Source organism: Hyla sarda, chromosome 2 (genome assembly GCF_029499605.1).
Source record: "Hyla sarda isolate aHylSar1 chromosome 2, aHylSar1.hap1, whole genome shotgun sequence".
In the NCBI taxonomy this organism is placed as follows: Eukaryota; Metazoa; Chordata; class Amphibia; order Anura; family Hylidae; genus Hyla; species Hyla sarda.
Window position 1 is genome coordinate 370,546,515 of NC_079190.1, and position 19,168 is coordinate 370,565,682.

The 19,168-nt window shown below is 41.6% G+C and overlaps 1 protein-coding gene across 1 annotated transcript in view; it reads left to right on the forward strand.

Moving 5' to 3' along the window:
* Positions 1-1,591: 1,591 nt before the first annotated feature.
* LOC130357477 (myeloperoxidase-like) overlaps positions 1,592-19,168 on the forward strand; it is a 44,270-nt gene continuing 26,693 nt past the window's right edge. The window contains exons 1-2 of the mRNA XM_056560173.1: positions 1,592-1,641; positions 10,936-11,021. Coding sequence (XP_056416148.1) covers positions 1,592-1,641; positions 10,936-11,021 — 136 coding nt within the window. The remainder of the gene's footprint in view (positions 1,642-10,935; positions 11,022-19,168) is intronic.

A 19,168-nucleotide genomic window follows, 5' to 3' on the forward strand; every position in this document is an offset into this window, starting at 1 on the left:
CACGCCCCCTTCCCGCGGGCTGTCGGGGCTCCGTACAGGAGATCGCAGGGGGCCCCAGCGGTCGGACCCCCCGCAATCTGCAACTTATCCCCTATCCTTAGGATAGGGGATAAGTTGCTCACCACTGAGTCACCACTGGACTACTCCTTTAAGGAAAATTTTATTTTTACGTTTTCGTTTTTCCTCCTTGCCTTCAAAAAATCATAACTCCTTTATTTTTTCATCCACAGACTAGTATGAGGGCTTGTTTTATGCGCAACCAATTGTTCCGTTGTAATGCCATCGCTCACTTTACCATAAAATGTATGGCGCAACGCAAAAAATACTATTTGTGTGGGGAAATTAAAAAGAAAACCGCAATTTTGCCAATTTTGGAAGGTTTCGTTTTCACACTGTACAATTTACTGTAAAAATGACATATGTTCTTTATTCTTTGGGTGAATACGATTAAATTGATACCATGATAACATACTTGTGTATTACTGTTGCGCTTATGAAAAATCGCAAACTGTTTAACCAAATTAGTACGTTTAAAATCCCCCTAATTTGAAGACCTATAACTTTTTCATTTTTCTGTATAAGCGGCGGTATGAGGGCCCATTTTTTGCACAGTGATCTGTACTTTTTATTGATACCATATTTGCTTATATAAAACTTTTAATACTTTTTTTATAAAGAATTTTTGGAATTAAATTTTATTTTAAAAAAATGCTATTTTGGACTTTTTTTTTTTTTTACATTCACACCGTTCACCCTACGGTATCATTAACATTTTGTTTTAATAGTTGGGATATTTACGCACGCAGCAATACCAAATATGCATATAAAATATATTTTTTTACACTTTTTGGGGGTGAAATTGGGAAAATGGGACAATTTTACGTTTTTATTGGGGGAGGAGGTTTTACTTTTATTTTATTTTTTTTACACTTTAATAGTCCCCATAGGGGACTATCTATAGCAATCCTTTGATTGCTAATACTGTTCAGTGCTATGCATAGGACATAGCACTGATCAGTATTATCGGTCATCTTCTTCTCTGGTCTGCTCGATCGCAGACCAGAGCAGAAGACTCATGGAAGGCAGTGGAGGCAGGTGAGGGGACCTCCGGCTCCCATGCTGGATAATCGGATCACCGCGGCAGTGCTGCAGGCGATCCGATCATCCATTTTAGTGTCCGCAATGCTGCAGCTGCTGGGACCTGCCGCGCATCATGCGAGCATCGCTCCGATGCTCGCGGTTATGCACAGGACGTAAATGTACATCCTTGTGCGTTAAGTACCACCTCACCAGGACATACATTTACGTCCTGCGTCGTTAAGGGGTTAATACTCCCAGATGTCCCTACATGTAATGGTGTCCATATACCTAATGATAACTGTTAAGACACAGTTAAGAACATGGGTCATTCAGCCTCTCAGACAATCATACCATATCCAACACTTCTAACAAGCTTTGCATGAAAGGTAATAGATATTGTATGGATGCCAAAACAATTGGATCAACTGCTTCTAGTTCCCCTTTAGAAACCACTCCCCTTTTAGCTCCTTAAAGAGGCGTGAATTCTGTACTGTGCAGAACTTCTCTCACCATGGAATTATGTTGTCAGTACATTAATGGAGGTGTTATTGACCATGGAAAGTAAGAGGAAATAAACAGCAGAAGTTTCTGTCATGGGGGGTAAAATTAAACACCATCATGAAAGGTCCATTTAAATTTTTGCTATGGGGCCCCCTTTCTTCTACGTACACCACTGGCAACATAGCGTGCTGTCCAGGCATGCTCCACCTTGTAATCTCTGTTCTAATTGTTGATGTGCTGCAACAAAATGCATTGTTGCCTTGAATGGGACAATCTTACAACTGCTACAAATACTGTAGCAAAATTGAAAAGATGAGTAAAGGTAAACATTGGGCATGTGCCCCTTCAAAATGATGATCAGAATTGGTCCCCTGACGATCCAATAGTGATGGCCTATCTGGAATTTTTACTAGCTGAATATGTTAAGGCTATACCATAATAGAGACTGTACATTGTTTAGGCAGCCGCAGAAATCATTGTTAACAGCACATCTCCTCCTGTAAATATGGAATGGGCTGCCAACAATAATGACAATGAATGGTCTGAATAATCAGTCCTTTCAACAAGTGCCAATTGACTTATTTATAGTCAGTGGGTACTTGTAATGGCAATAATCTGTCCATGAAAAAAGACTTTAGTCACCTTATTTGTACAGTATGACTGGTTTAGGTTCACACTATTGTTTAGCTCAGTCCAGGAGAGCATTGATCGCTAATCGGTTAAAAGTACGGGACTTCTGCAGAGAAAAAAAATGCAGGAGGTCTGTTCTTTTCACTGCTTAAAGGGGTTATTCACCATAAGGTTATTTTAGTACATACCCGCCAGAGAGTAATGGACATGCTTAGGAAGCATCTGCACTTGTCTTGGGACTAAATGGCTATGTTGTGAGATTACCATAACACTGTGGCTAGTTTTTTCTGAACTGGTATTTCCTGTTTGACTTTTCTTTTTTTTTACTACAAATCCCACAATTCCATTTTCCTCCCTTCCACACATCAGCTACCCCACCCATTGAAACATAAATGAGCATACAGCAATTTGCCACACGAGCTTATCATAATGATGTTCACTATGTGTTTATTTTTGTTTGGTTTAAACAGATTAGATGTATTATCTCGACTAATTTATATTTTGCTTTATTGACAAGCTAACAATAAACGTAAGGACCAGCTCTGACACATCCCATCACAGGGATGTCTCTCTGTTACAGCTGTTCCATTCAAGCTTAATAAGAAAATATGTCAAGAAATATATTTCCATGTTTTACTAACAATATTGTCGAGACCTTTGAATTTTTATATATACATCTTGTTCTCTTATGTATATGTTTGTACAACTATGCCATACCAAAATGCTCAACATGTTACTTTTTTCTTTGCTTTTGTTAAAATGTCAATAAAATTCTATTGAAAAGAAACATAAATGAGCTGCATCCATTCAAAAGACCTGTGGTTTTCCATCAGGGTGCCTACAGCTGTTGCATTAGTGGCAGATTGATCTCTCTCCCACCAAGCGATCCCCCCACCCATTGAAGCAGACAGGCTCCCTGTCATCAGTGAGTCAGGTGTTGGCCACATTGCAAGCTGGGAAAAATTTGAGACAACAGTCATTTTGTATGCTGTTAAAAATAAATATTGGGGTTAAAATCACATAAGAATTTTGAGAAAACCATCACACACAGGTACAGACACTATATTATGAACTACACTAACTTTACAGCCCCTGTAGCATAGTCAAATAAAAAAAAATCCTGGAATACCCCTTTAACTCCTCCAAAACAATGGACACCAGATGGGAAATCAGATCATTTCATTCATTGGGATCACTTGGGACCCGTTGGTGTCTGTTGAGAAAGCAACCTGCTCAGTTTCATTTTGTAGCACAGAATGGAACCTGTGATGGAGCTCCCCTGGACGGAGCTGAATGTAGGTGTGAATTTAGCATTAGCATACAGCATAGTCATGGACATAAATTGTTGTCTCCAAACAGTTAAGGCAAGAACATAATGGGCACTATAAATGAAGTTGCTCACAAAAACAGATCTTCCTTCACTTCCTTCATCTTCTATCACTTTATTCACAATTTTGAATCCTAGGTAGTTATTGTTATTATTAGTGGGAATAATATTACGTGGAAAAAAAGCCTTTATAAGGGGTGTAGCATTGATAAAGCATAGTACCAGGAAATATGTTTAGAAAAACCTCAGCTATTAGTATCTCAACTAATATTGAATTTGTTTAGTTGGTATGATACAAAGACTCATTGTTTATAGAGCCTCACACCGATTATAGCATGACCTTTGTCACCTGTATGTTGTACTTTTAATGGTTTTATGAATGTAATTCTACTAAAAAAATTAACCAGGAGGTAACAGCAGGATATATGCTAAAATAAAAAATAACTATTGGTCCTTTCTTCTAAACCCTCTGCCATTCCAGCATTAATTCGCTGGTGTTCTGCACCGGTCTTAGTTTATTTTGCTGCAGTGATGATGTCACATATAACCACATGACTGCTGCGGACGCTCACTAGTCTCAGAACTTATTCTGACATGCACGGCATGGCATGGTTTAGGCTTCCTTGGCTCTGTGCAGACAAGATATTCTTCCCGTTGTCGGTCACCATGGTTCCCATTACCAGTTTTCATGGAGTAAGCCATGATTCGATTTCTAGATGAATGACTTATAGCCGTTTCTCCCCCGTGTGACTCCATTTGCCAAGGCAAACAATGTGTAGAACAGTGTGACACCGCCGTGCCCTGCACACATGGTATGCTGGAGGGGCACTGAGACTTGTCCATGCAGTGGAGGCTGAGGACACAGTGGAGGATGAGTAGGCGGAGTAGCACACTGTCACAAGATGCCAGCCAGATCTCTCTTTCATTGCAACCTCATTCTTGGAAGCAATTCCCTATTATTCCATGTTAATGAGGCCTCACATTGCTGAAATTAGAAATGAAGTGGATATTAAATAAATGCTATTGGTCCACTCGGTGTTAATGACTACATAGTTCAGTGTATTCCGTTGATTTTACAGTGCTATCAGCATTTTTGTACCATTTTAGAATTTGTTTAGTGTGTTTCAAGTTGATTAATTACCACATGAGCATGCTATACATTACTATGTTGAAACCCTTGGAAGCACTTTAGAGTGGAAAACAATCATCTACTAAGCATACCCATATCCCTTCTCATTTATCCACCTGCCATTGTACCACCCAATGTCTCCTGACAATAAAAAGTAAAGAAGTGCTACTAATCTGGTGAGTGCTGCATACTTTCTACAAATTGTGTACTACACCATGTTGGCTGTGCGGCATCACACTCTATTTGCTGCGCTTATAACATCTACAGTGTCAGCTTGCCTCTCTTGCATGTATACCCTATACTTGGCACCAGGGTGTTTTGGCCTTCCACGCCAGAACAGCCTGGTGTCAAGAATAGGGTATATAGGCATGCCTACTTTCACACTGCCATTTTGCCCCAGCCTTTAACGGCTGTTATCAGGAAGGGGCAAAACGAGCAATAACGGGTCCCGATTGATCCCATTTACTATAATGGGGTCCGACGGGCGTCGTTATTTTTGTGGAGCGGGAGTAGCGGGAGAAAAAGACGGCACAAGCAGTATTTTTTTCTCCCGCTATCGCTCCTCCGACAACCATCACACTGCCATGTCCTACTTACCTTATGTGGGTCGAAAGGACAGAGAGGCATTGTTAGGGGCCACCTAATGGTGTAAAATGTTTGAGAAAGGAAGCACTATTATAGGTGGGGAGGGCTTACAGTACCTAAAGGCGAAGATAAGTGTTGCAAAGGGGCAAAAATTGAGGGGCTTGAAAATGATGTTACAGTCCCCCGCAATGCAAGTCTATGGGAGGGGCATGATGACCGTTGCATTGAGGGGGCATGGGCGTGACCTCAAGAATCGAGCATGACCGTGATGTCCCGAGCTTCTGCCCTGCATCGCCAGTCATACTGCACAGAGCGAAGTGGGATGTCCCAGCCGAGATCTCTGGGGTCCCCAGCAGTGGGACCTCCGCGATCAGAGATCTTATCCCCTATCCTTTGGATAGTGGATAGGATGTCTAGGGGTGGAGTATCCCTTTAAAGTCACATATCCCAACATGACCCTTATTGATTATATTTAGTTTGTATGTTTCCTTAAGTTAAACCAGCCTCATGCATAAGGAAAGATGGTGACTATGATTCACTCCAAAGCAAAGATTGTCTGTCACATTATTACTTTCATTTCATGAGTCAAGAATTTATAATAATGCTTATCTGTATAGAAATTGGTAAAACAAGATAATACAAGGGAATAGGGTCAAGTGAGTTATTATGGTCTCTTTATCTGCTTGGTGGATATCATGACTAAGCCTTAAATAAACACAGTAAATATAGATGTAATATTTTTGCCTATGGAATATCATTCAATGCATGTTTTTGTTATCATTATGATCATTTTTTTTACCTCTTCATAATGTCATGGAGTAAAGTGAGGTAAGGGTGTTAGGTTTAGAAGAGGATAATTTAAGACTTTCACAATACTTCATAATGTCTTTCTCTTCATTTCTTATACAAGCCTTAAAAAGATTAGAGAAAATCATAGGCAAAAAAAAAAAAAAAAGAGATTCTAACTCAAGTGTGTTTTTCTGTTTATAACATGATCATTCAGTTAATATTTTCATAAGGTTCCAAAACCTATTCCTGGTGCCCCATTTAACCCTTACTACAATGATGTAAGGGCTCCTTTACATATGTCTGGCGCCAGTCATCTTTTCCCTCCATTGCTTGATTAAAGGAGTACTCCAGCCCTTATACATCTTATCCGGCCCTAATACATCTTAGATGTCACGCCTCATCCTCCTCAATGCAAGTCTATGGCAGCCATAACGCCCCCTCCCATAGACTTGCATTGAGAAGGCGGAGCGTTATGTCACATGGGGGCAAAGTCGTGACATCCCGATACTCTGGCCCCGTGGTCATGACGCTATACACTTGGAGCCTCCAGCGCTGTGGAGAGCTCACAAAGGTGGGTGCGCAATGACAGATATCAGGGGTCCCTAGCGGCGGGACCCCCGCAACCAAGCATCTTATCCCCTATACTTTGGATAGGGGATAAGATGTATTAGGGCCTGAGTACCCCTTTAAAAGCGCTGGAGGGAAACTGATGCTAGAACTGATCCCATTCATTTGAATGGGATGGTTCACATTTATCTGGCATCTCAATTTGGACCCCGGATGGTTAGACACGCCGGGCGGCACCAAACACGGCACCAGACACAGCTCCATTGTTCCTGCATGTCGGACAGGGGAACGCAGCTTGTCCGACTTGCAAAAACAACTGGCGCCAGATGCTACACAACTGATGCATTTTGGCATCAGTTGTGGCATTAGTTGCGTCGAGATTTAGGCTGAGTTCACCTATGCCGGACGCCGATGTAGTGCCATATTTTGTGTTTTGCCATAGAATGTGTTACATGGCTCAGCACTTCCCAATGCTGGACTAGGACAGCAACATTGGCTGACACGTGCCCACCCGCCCCCTACCATTGGTTCCTGGGGGGCTGGGGGGGATGGGGGGTGTGTGCGCATGTCATGTGACCACAAATATGCTGTCTCAAACATTGTCCCCTTCAGTGTGTGTTCGGCTACGACAGCAAGAGGATGTCTCCTGTCTCCTGCTTTGATAGCTGAAGTGCTGCAGCTGCAGTGTTATTCGTGCTGGAGCAGAAGTGTAATTGTGTGCCCGCGGGGGGATCTCAGAGCTGCGGCTGACATTTAACTCAGGGAACGGTGTTTGAGACAGAATATTTGTGACCACGTGACACGCGCACACCCCCCCCCCCCGACCAGCCCTTCCAGGAACCAATGGTAGGGGGTGGGTGGGTGTGCGCGTGTCAGCCAATGTTACTGTCTTAGTTCAGCATTGGAAAGTGCTGAGTCATGCAACACATTCTATAGCAAAACACAAAATATGGCACCACACCGCCCATATGTGAACTCAGTCTAAGAAGTCGACAAATTAATGATTTGTCTTCCATTTGCCTCTAAAATTTACCAATTGTAAAATTTTGGTCATTTGGTTATTCCTAAAATGTGCTGGGAAAGAACTTTCACCCCTCTAAATGAACAGAATATAATAATGTATTAGACAACTGGAGTTTCAGTAATAAGAACCCTGCCAGTGTTAGTTTTTTGCCTTTTCATATTTTCTTCCAAGAGCCATAACTCTTGAATTTTTAAAGAGCCATAAGAGGGTCTGTATTTAGTGGACTAATTGTACTTTGCAATGGCATGTTTTATTTTACTATAAAATATACTGCAAATCCTATTTTATTTATTTATTTATTTAACATTTTTTTGGGGCCCCGCCACCCCCCCCCCCCAAAAAAAAAAAAACCCATCAAAATAAATAAATAAATAAAATAGGGTTTGCAGTATATTTTGCTCTTTACACTGCTTGCAATGCAGTAACATATTAAGCTGTATTATTTCGGTCAGTGTGATTACAATGATAGTTTTTGATGGGTAATAGATGCTTTAAATAAGAAAAATCATGTGAATCTCCCTATTCTGACCCTAATAACATTAATATTTGTATACAGTATGAAGTCTAATTTTTTACATTGTGATGTTTCGTTTTTAGCGGCTCACCATGTGTGATCAGTGATGTAAATTTTAATAGTTCAAACAATTCTGCACGTGATAATACCAAATAAGTACCCTCTTTTGCTTACATTTTTCACTTACAAAATGGGGAAAGAGGGTGGCTTTAATTTTTAAGATACGTTTTTCTTTATATTTAAAAAATATATTTTTTCTTTATTTCTACGATTTCAAAGTCTCCCCCTAAGGGTACTTGCGTAAGAAATGATTTGATTGTTCATACAGATACTTTATTGCAATGGTCCATTAAATTGGCACTGAACTGTTGCAGTCTGATATAGGCCAGTAGGTCGGTGCCGAAAGCCATGGAGGCCTAGTAAAGGTAGTATGACTGCAGAATCTAAACTGTGAAATAGGCATCACTGGCGTTCACTCCATTATGGCTATTGGCAGTGGCTATTGATCACTTAGCATTGCAAAAAATAAAGTATCAAATAATATAGTAGGCTGCACTATTTGTTAAACTGATACCATATTAGCCAATAAATAATGGATGCTACTACATGGCCGCCGTGTAGGGCCACCTTAAAGGGAAACTGTCATCAGTGTTACTCATACTATCCTGTTTGTACAGGCAGGTAGTGCAGGTGACACTGATGAGAATAATACTTACCTACCACCGATCCGTGATACTGTTAGTCTACTATGCTTAATCTGGTGGCAGGCTTTGTGCGCAGGCAAGGCTCAAACAGCACGCTGATGTCACTGCTGCTGCTTCCCCAGGCCTCTTCGCAGTGGGACCCAGCAGAGAAGCAGCAGCAGTGATGTCAGCGATAACAGAGGAACGGGACCACAGATTGGGGTAGGTAAGTGTCATTATAATCAGGGTCACTCGCACTAACAGGTTAGTGCAGGTGACACTAATGACAGTTTCCTTTTAAGTCAGCCTTTTATCATATTACATTAAATTGCTATTTCCTTTAAAGTCTTATAGTTTCCTCAATCCACACCACTGAGCCCGTATTTCCAAGTCCTAGAGCCAAGACATAGACAAGGAATGGAAGAATTGTTCCATTGCATTGAAATATTACTATTGTATAGCTTTACCATGGTTTTATCATAATCTTCCCTTGTGATTTTGTTTTTCAACAAATAATTGTGTATTATGTCCCTACTCATAATGGAGGAGGCGTCGATACTGCTAGTGCAATATTCTATATAAATTATGTATTTTCACATGTTTTCTGGCTGGGTAAATGCTATACTTATGTAGCTTTTGTAGCATTTATTTCCGGGACGTGCAAAGATTTCAGAAAAATGGGGTGTGGTTCATCAGTTGCGTTAAGACCAACTTAGTTACCAAAACCCAGCATTGTTTTCTCCTAGCATTGTATGGTGGATTTATCGACAAGTTGTTTGCCCTATTAATAGACCTGGTGCACCTTGCATTGGGAAAGACACTAGCGCACTGTTTATTGTGGCATTAATTGATGTTTGCTGTGGCACAGCTCATAATGTCCTTAAATGGCATAAAGCTCATAATGTGCTGGCATTGGGTAAAGCTCATAATGTGCTGGCATGGGGTAAAGCTCATAATGTGCTGGCATGGGGTAAAGCTCATAATACAGTGATCCCTCAACTTACAATGGCCTCAACATACAAAAGTTTCAACATACAATGGTCTTTTCTGGACCATTGTAACTTGAAACCAGACTCAACATACAATGTTACGGACAGTCCAGATCTGTGAAACGTGTCAATGGCCAGAAGAACTGACCAATCAGAATGGGCAATTTACTGGTAAAACACCTGTATTACTGAAGCGTATGCACTGACTGATATCTGGTAGCGCCCTCTACAGTACAGGAGGTATTACATGCTCTGTACACTTTACCTGTACCAGGTGGACACCAGGTGAGGGCGGCTCCATGTTACTTTTTTAGGACATTGTGTGTACTGTACAGGACCCCGAAGAAGCTGCTGTCCTCTACATAGACCAGTGTTTCCCAAGCAGGGTGCCCCCAGCGGTTGCAAAACTACAACTCCCAGAATGCTGGGAGTTGTAGTTTTGCAACAGCTGGAGGCTCCCTGCTTGGGAAACACTGACATAGTGATTTACAGCTCCCAGCAGATCTTTCTTACTTTTATATGTAAGGATTTGCTTAATTTATATTAGGTATCTACTTATCTTTCTTTAATCCTCACTTTTTCCTATTTTCAGATGACATTTTGGTGCCTTTAGAACCAATTACCAGGTTTCCATAGAGCTCTGGTCCCAACATACGATGGTTTCAACATACAATGGTCATCCTGGAACCAATTAATATTGTAACTTGAGGGACCACTGTATACTTGTATGGGGTAAGATGTATGAACTCACACCAGTTACCGTAGTTTCTTTCAACCATCCAATGTATGTTGAGTCATTTGGGGGTTTCGTTCTCCTTTCTTCCTTTGTTTTCTGAGCTGATGTAGACATAGTAATCTATGCCATCACATAATGTCAGTGAAGTTCTGCCAGATCTCAAAGTTTACTTGGCTGGCACAGTGTTATACATTAAATAAAGGCCTGCCCATTGGGTGTTATCTGTGCCCAACCACTAATCCATTGCCTATAAATTACCATGTGTATGGGGTGTTTTTACACAGAGAACTAGAGAAGTAAGTGATGCTCAATATCTTCGGTGACAGATCAGGTGACTGATCAATGAATGACTTATGACTAATACTTTGTATATCCTTCTAGGTGTCTCACTATGAATTTTCTACATATTTCTGTGTTGTTTTCACTAGCAAGCGTATTGATACATACAGATCCTGCACTCAGCCAAGGTAATTTACTTCTTCATATTATTGTTAGTATTACAATACAGGATATTGAAAACAAATGCAATGCAAATTATGAGATACAATGTATTTGTGTCATCCCATTAATGATGCCATTCTCTTTCTTTAGTGAATTCTATCGTTGCCAACAGCGTTCTAGATAGCTAATAAATGTTTTATAACATTTATTGCTTTAAGGGGTTATCCAGGAATTTTTTTTTTTGTATTTATCAACTGGCTCCAGAAAGTTAAACAGATTTGTAAATTACTTCTATTAAAAAATCTTAATCCTTTCAGTACTTATGAGCTTCTGAAGTTAAGGTTGTTCTTTTCTGTCTAAGTCCTCTCTGATGAAACCTGTCTCGGGAAACGCCCAGTTTAGAAGCAAATCCCAATAGCAAACCTCTTCTATACTGGGCGTTTCCCGAGACACGTGTCATCAGAGAGCGCTTAGACAGAAAAGAACAACCTTAACTTCAGAAGCTCATAAGTACTGAAAGGATTAAGATTTTTTAATAGAAGTAATTTACAAATCTGTTTAACTTTCTGGAGCCAGTTGATATATATATATATATATATATATATATATATATATAAGTTTTTTCCTGGAATACCCCTTTAAATTGGGCTATAGCATCATAATGTAATTCATGTACTGGGTGCTCATAAAGGGTTGTACAGGATTAGAAAAAAATGTCTGCTTCACAAGTCTATATCGGGCTTATTTTTGTTGATGGCTTAGGGTATATTATATCCATAAAAAATGCTTTTGTAAACTGTCCAGGGGACATTCAGGATGGTCAGAGAGATGGGGCCCGGGGTCCGCTATGCTTTGGAACCGCATTACTTCTCTCTGCTTATGTCACGCCCGCTCATTAATGGTTGCCGCAGGCAGGGGGCTCTGTTTGTTTATTATATTAGGACATCCCATGGGCCACATTGATATAGTGTAACTGCAGCATACCCCAATATTCCATCTAATATTGCACTCCACCATTGCACATTAACACGATGACTATGGAGTTAATGAGATCCTTGCACTGTAGAGCTGTTTGATAAATTATTGTACTTGTCTCTGTTATAGCTGGAACACTGTCATCTTTAGTGACCTAAGTTAAACAGCAGCTCTAAAGTGTAAGAATTGCACAAAACAGCTACCTATAGGGGTATGCACATTAAAGGGCTGCACAAGCTTCGAGTTGTACAAACTGTACTATAGCACTAAGATCCTACTGTACTGATTTCATGGTTGGCACATGGAGGACCTACATCTCTGTAGTGATGTGTCACATGGACTTTAATGCCTCCAGTCTACCTCTGACACCCAGCTCTGCATGTATTATTTACAATATATTATTATAAATATTTGTCACTTTAAAGTGTCAATTTTAAAATAATTCTAGCTCCACTACATATGGCCAGCCATGTTAAAGGGTTTGTCCAGGAAAAAAACTTTTTCATATATATATATATATATATATATATATATATATATATATATATATATCTCAACTGGCTCCAGAAAGTTACACAGATTTGTAAATTACTTCTACTAAAAAATCTTAATCCTTTCAGTACTTATGAGCTGCTGAAGTTGAGTTGTTCTTTTCTGTCTAAGTGCTCTCTGATGACACCTGTCTCAGGAACTGTCCAGAGTAGAAGCAAATCCCCAAAGCAAACCTATTCTGCTCTGTGCAGTTCCCGAGACAAGCAGAGATGTCAGCAGAGAGCACTGTTGCCGGACAGAAAAGAACAACTCAACTTCAGCAGCTGATAATTATTGGAAGGATTAAGATTTTTTAATAGAAGTTATTTACAAATCTTTTTAACTTTCTGGAGCCAGTTGATATAATTTTTATTTATTTTTTTAATACCCCTTTAACCTAAGCCAGTAATATAGCTAGCGTTTCCAAACCAGGGTGCCTCCAGCTGTTACAAAACCACAGCTCCCAGCATGCCCAGGCAGCCATTGGCTGTCCACGCATGCTTGGAGTTATAGTTTTGCAACAGCTGGAGGCACACTGGTTGGGAAACCCTGACATAGCACTTTCCCAAGTTATCTTGTATGCATAGGTAAAATATACATATAAAAAAAAATTCAGAATAACAGTAAACTCTTAGGGGGAGATTTATCAAAACCTGTCCAGAGAAAAAAGTAGCTGAGTTGCCCATAGCAACCAATCAGATTGCTTCTTTCATTTTTTACCAGGCCTCTGAAAAATAAAAGAAGTTATCTGATTGGTTGCTATGGGCAGCTTTTCCTCTGGACAGGTTTTGATAAATCTCCCCCTTTTCCATTGCATGTGGATACATGGGAGTGCTAGGATAAACTGAGCAGACCAAGAGGAATCAGAGGAGACAGTTCGGAATCCAGTACTCCCCAAATAATAAAACTGCTTTATTTAGGATAATATCATTTATTGCTCAGTGAACATAAAAAATGCTGCTACGTTTCCGTCTGCCTTCTCTACATCAGATAAGGACAATGAGGGCTATTTATCAACCCTTTTACCCGAGTTTTTCTGTGTAAATTTGTCGCAAAAAAGTCGCTATTGCGTCACCATGACTTTTTGTGACAATCATCTATGCGAGCAAGAAGAGCAAGTTTTGTTTTTTTGACTACGGTACGCGGGTTTGAAAACTTTACTTTGTTTAGTCAGGTATTTATTAACTGCGACAGTCGCAGCTGCGCAATAAAATGTTGCAACGGCCGTAAAAATTGACTATATTTACTCCAGCTCCAACATGGAGCAGGAAAAGCTACTACCGCCCGGGCTCCGACATACTTTCTCCCCTCTACCCTCACTGCGCTACCGGGACACTGCAGTGATTTACATCCCACCCCTCTCACCTGCTAGCACCACACAACTCCCATCTGTCTGCTAACTGTTGCAACACTACAAGTCCCAGCATGCCCATACAGTGAGGACACGCTGGGAGTTGTAGTCCTGTAGCAGCGGGAGCTGAGCGGCGCGGGTGGGAGACAATGTATATCAGTGTCCCCATCATTATTAAGTGAGGGTAGCGGGGAGGCCGTACGAGGAGCCCGGGTGGCTGCACTGTAATGTCAGCCCGGGCTCCTTATAACATATACCAGCGCCGCAGACTCCAAAATCCCCTGCTGTCATTTCACATTTCCCGCTGGGTCCTGTGATTGGCCAGGACCAGCAGCCAATCACAGGACCCAACCGAAACAGTGACATGATTAGGGGATATAGGAGTCTGTCAGGGGGGGTCCGTCAGCATACACCCCCCTCCCCCCACCTGCCTTCACCTGCGCTGTGCCCGTCCATAACCCCCCCCCCCCCGGCCTTCACCTGCACTGTTCCCGGCCTCCGCCCCCACCAGCACCCCTCTACTCCCCCCAGCCCCCCCCCCCCGGCCTTCACCTGCACTGTGCCTGGCCTCCGCTCCCACGTCTTTGGTTGCACCTGATGTCCCTCCATCAGTGACGTCACTCGCAGGGCGCCTGGGTGTTTTTTCCTTACTTTACTTGACAGGCTTAGTTGTGGAAGCTGTCTTATAGACAGAGACCATTACTATGCTGGGCTTAGTGTTAGCCACAAAAACAACTAGCGCTAACCCCCAATTATTACCCCAGTACCCAACACCACAGGGGTGCCGGGAAGAGCAACAACAATGGCGCTCCTGGGCCTAGGCGGTAACAGGCTGGCGTTATTTAGTCTGGGGAAGGCCAGTAACAATGGTCCTCGCCCACCCTGGTAATGTCAGGCTGTTACTGTTTGGTTGGTATTTGGCTGAGAATAATAATAGGGGGGACCCTATGCGTTTTTTTTTAAATAGATAATTAAATATTAAAAAAAAAACATAGGGTCCCCCCTATTTTTATTCTCAGCCAAATACCAACCAAACAGTAACAGCCTGACGTTACCAGGATGGGCGAGGACCATTGTTACTGGCCCTCCCCAGCCTAAATAACGCCAGCATGTTACCGCCTAGGCCCAGGAGCGCCATTTTTGATGCTCCGGGCCTGTTGGTGCCGGCTCTTCCCGGCACCCCTGTGGTGTTGGGTACCGGGGTAATAATTGGGGGTTAGCACTAGCTGTTTTTGTGGCTAACGCTAAGCCCGGCTTAGTAATGGACTCCGTCTGTAAGACAGCTTCCACTACTAAGCCTGTCCAGTAAGTAAAAAAAAAAACACAACTTGTTTAAAAAAAAATTTATTACAAAAAAACACTCCCTCACAAGCCCTCGTTAATCATTTTATTAACATCAAGCAAAGAAAAATGCTGGTTGTCGAAGTAGTCCACCGAATCCGAAGGAGTCCACAGGATACATGGATCTGTAGAAGCAGTAACAAAAAAAAAAATGAGTAAGTACATTTAGGGAGAAAAAACAGTGTTAAGAAAATGTAATAAACACACACACACACACACACATATATATATATATACATACACACACATTTTTTTTCAAAGCTGCATAGTGGTGTTCTGTAATCATTATTTGGTTTGTGCTTATGTGTGCTAAAAAATGGTATTTAAAAGTGATTTCTTGGTTTTTGCTCATGTAAGCCAAATTTATCAACCCCTGTGATAGTATGATAAATATGTCATACATAAGCAAAAAAATAGCAAGACAAAAATGACTACAGAACTTGCTTACCAAAGCAACAATGATAAATGTCCCCAAATATTCAGAAATACAATAATAATATATTTTGTCAGGAAGGTCATCCTGCCCCCCCCCCCTTGAACTTGTTTATTCAGTCAGGCATCACAACATCATGTGGCAGAGAGTTCCATAGTTTCGCTGCTCTTACAGTAAAGAATCTGTCTTTGCTGATGGTGAAACCTTCTTTCCCCTAGATATAGAGGATGCCCCCTTGTCATGGTTACCGGTCTAGGCATAAAATGATCACTGGAAAAATCTCTGTACTGTCCATTTATATACTTGTACATTGTGATGAGAACGCCCCTAAAACAGTTTTTTTTATATAAAATAAATGACCCCAAATTTGATAATCTATTTTTGCTCTGCAATCCACCCATTATGGATGACCTTGGTTTTCCTCCTCTACTGCTGCTTCAGTTCACCCAAGTACTGGTGTGAACCCAGCCTTTAATTTGCCATTTCCTATAACATGCAATTTAATTGCCAAAGCGAAATAAAAAGGTGCTACATAATGGAGTCACAATAAACCAGAAGCTGAGACAGGTTACACCCTCCAGCAAATGATTGTCATTGTTTTGGTGAGCTCAGAGCTAATGATGGAAAATAAAACCACACAGATAGCTATTGAGATTATTTTCAGTTTATTTATAGACAAGCATACAATTAAACGGTATAAATGTACACAATAAATAAATGCGCTGGGGGGAAACAGGAAGTCACTGTACTGCTAAATTATTCTATTTATTCTATTATTATTATTCTATTGTGATTTTTGTTTATCCATTTTTCATTTTTTTATTTAGTTTTTTGTTATTACTTTGTGTTTGTCAGGTTACAATATTTTAGCCTAGAGTGTTCTTCCAAGGGTCATTGTTGAAACTACATTCAATATAAAACGATATAGCCTAATTCTGCTGCATGTTTGATTCGCTGTCTTGTAGCGCCTTTTTTTTTGTACAACAAGGTAGTATATATTTTGTAGTGCTTTTTACCTGTGCCAGGATGAGCTTCTTTGGATGGCAGATAAACTTTTTCTATCAGACTGGGTTCATACATGTCCGGCATCCAGCATAAGCCTAAATTTCGAGGCATCTAATGACAATGTGCATCAGTTGTATGGCATCCGGCGTCCACTGTTTCTGGCACTGGACAGGGGAACGCCTCAAGCTGCATTCCCCTATCTGGTGCTGTCCAGCGTGTCAAACCATCCGGCATCAAAATTGGTACACTGGATGATTGTGAACTGTCCTATTCAAATTAATGGGATCAGTTTCCCTCAGGTGATTGCGGTGCTTGTGGAGGAAAAATATGCCGGACGCCTGATATATGTGAACCCAGCCTTAGTTATCTGTTTATTTTTAATCATTTTTAAATCAGAATTACATTTTGGGGGCTTCAGGACCAATTACCGTATTTTTCGCCGTATAAGACGCACTTTTTCTTCCCCAAAACTGGGGGGGGGAAAAGTTGGTGCGTCTTATACGGCGAATACACCCCTATCGCGGCGGTCCCTGTGGCCATCAACGGCCGGGACCCACGGCTAATACAGGACATCACCGATCGCGGTGATGCCCTGTATTAACCCTTCAGACGCGGCGATCAAAGCTGACCGCCGCGTCTGAAGCGAAAATAACACTTACCCGGCTGTTCAGTCGGGCTGTTCGGGACCGCCGCGATTTCACCGTGGCGGTCCCGAACAGCCCGACTGAACAGCCGGGTTAGTGCTTACAGGACACCGGGAGGAACCTTACCTGCCTCCTCGGTGTCTGCTCCGTGCCAGGATCCCCTGTATGGCCGGCGCTCTCCTTCCTCGTCATCACGTCGTCGCACACGTGCGTCGGCGTGCGTAACGACGTGATGGCGGTGACGGAGAGCGAGTATACCCGGCCGGCAGCAGAGACGTTCCGGAGCGATGGGGACACGGCGACAGTGATGGAGCGACATCCAGGGCAGCGGTGACGGGTCCGGAGCGGCGGGGACACGTGAGTATTACCTCCTATGCAGTGGTCTTCAATCTGCGGACCTCCAGATGTTGCAAAACTACAACTCCCAGCATGCCCGGACAGCCAACGGCTGTCCGGGCATGCTGGGAGTTGTAGTTTTGCAACATCTGGAGGTCCGCAGGTTGAAGACCACTATTGGGTTCATAATCTTTATTTTTTTAGATTTTGCACCTATAAATTGGGTGCGTCTTATACGCCGGTGCGTCCTATAGGACGAAAAATATGGTATTAGTGTTTTTGTTGAGTTATGATTGTGTCAAGCTGCAATGTTTTCTATGTACAATAGTCAAAGTAGATCAGACTACATGGAGCCCCCTGTAGTGAAATCTAACTGCATATTGATATATAACTAGTATTTTACTTGATGTACAGCAATATCCCCTCCCCCCCCACTAACCATAATTTTGGATTGCATGTGCTTATATGATTAGCTCTATTAAATATTACACATTGTTTCCAACGGGAGGGGGAGATTACACTTCAGTACTGTAAACAAGCAGCAATGGGTACAAGGGACATCTGCCCAGTAGTGTATTGGTGGTGAAAGATTACAGGAAAGCTTTGATTTACCTTTCAGGTACAATGTAGACAATGTTTAATAGGCAGACTGGCTCAGCTTACAGGTACACAGTTAAGGCTTTTTCAGGCTGACTCTCCTCCCCTGCACATTGCACATGCTAAACTCTGGTCCCACTTCCTGTAATTTATTCTAATCTAGCTGTTTCTAGAGACCTATTTCCCCTAACAACATGCAGTGGACAGGGAAGGGAAGGGAGACACATAGGGGGAGATTTATTAAAACCTGTGCAGAGGAAAAAATGCCCAGTTTCCCATAGCAACCAATCAGATCGACTCTTTCATTTTTAACAAGGCCTCTGCAAAAATGAAAGAAGCTATCTGATTGGCTGCTATGGGCAACTTTTCCCCTGCACAGGTTTTAAGAAATCTCCCCTATAGTGGCTAGGGTTATAGTGCGTTTTTTCTGGGGTAAGTAGTCATTTTAGTAAATTAAAGTGATTTCCAAATATCTTAAAGGGGTCATCCAGGAATAGAAAAACAGATCTAATTTCTTTCAAGAACTGATTCCTGTCTGTCTCCAGGTTGCATGTGGTTCTGCAGCTTAGTTCCATTAAAGTGAATGGAGCCAAGTTGTAATACCCAAGAGACGTGGAGCTGTTTTTGAAAGAAATTAGTCCTGTTGTATTATTCCTGGATAGCCCCTTTAAGAGTGACATAGACCATCAAATGGAAGGAAGGTGTTTGAAACCATAGTGACCAGTTAAACTTCAGGCATAACTGTACATTAATTCTGTTGCTAAATAGCTTTTTTGTACAATAAAATGTGTATTGTTTATTGCACTAGCAGAGTACCAGATGTTGCCTGGTCTTCTAACTTAAACATTGTGGGAGAGGAAAAGCATCAATGACGCTCTTGTCCTTCCTGTTTTCATATCCTGATCTTATATCACAACCTCATATTCCAACCTCATATCTAGTCCTCATATCCAGACCTCA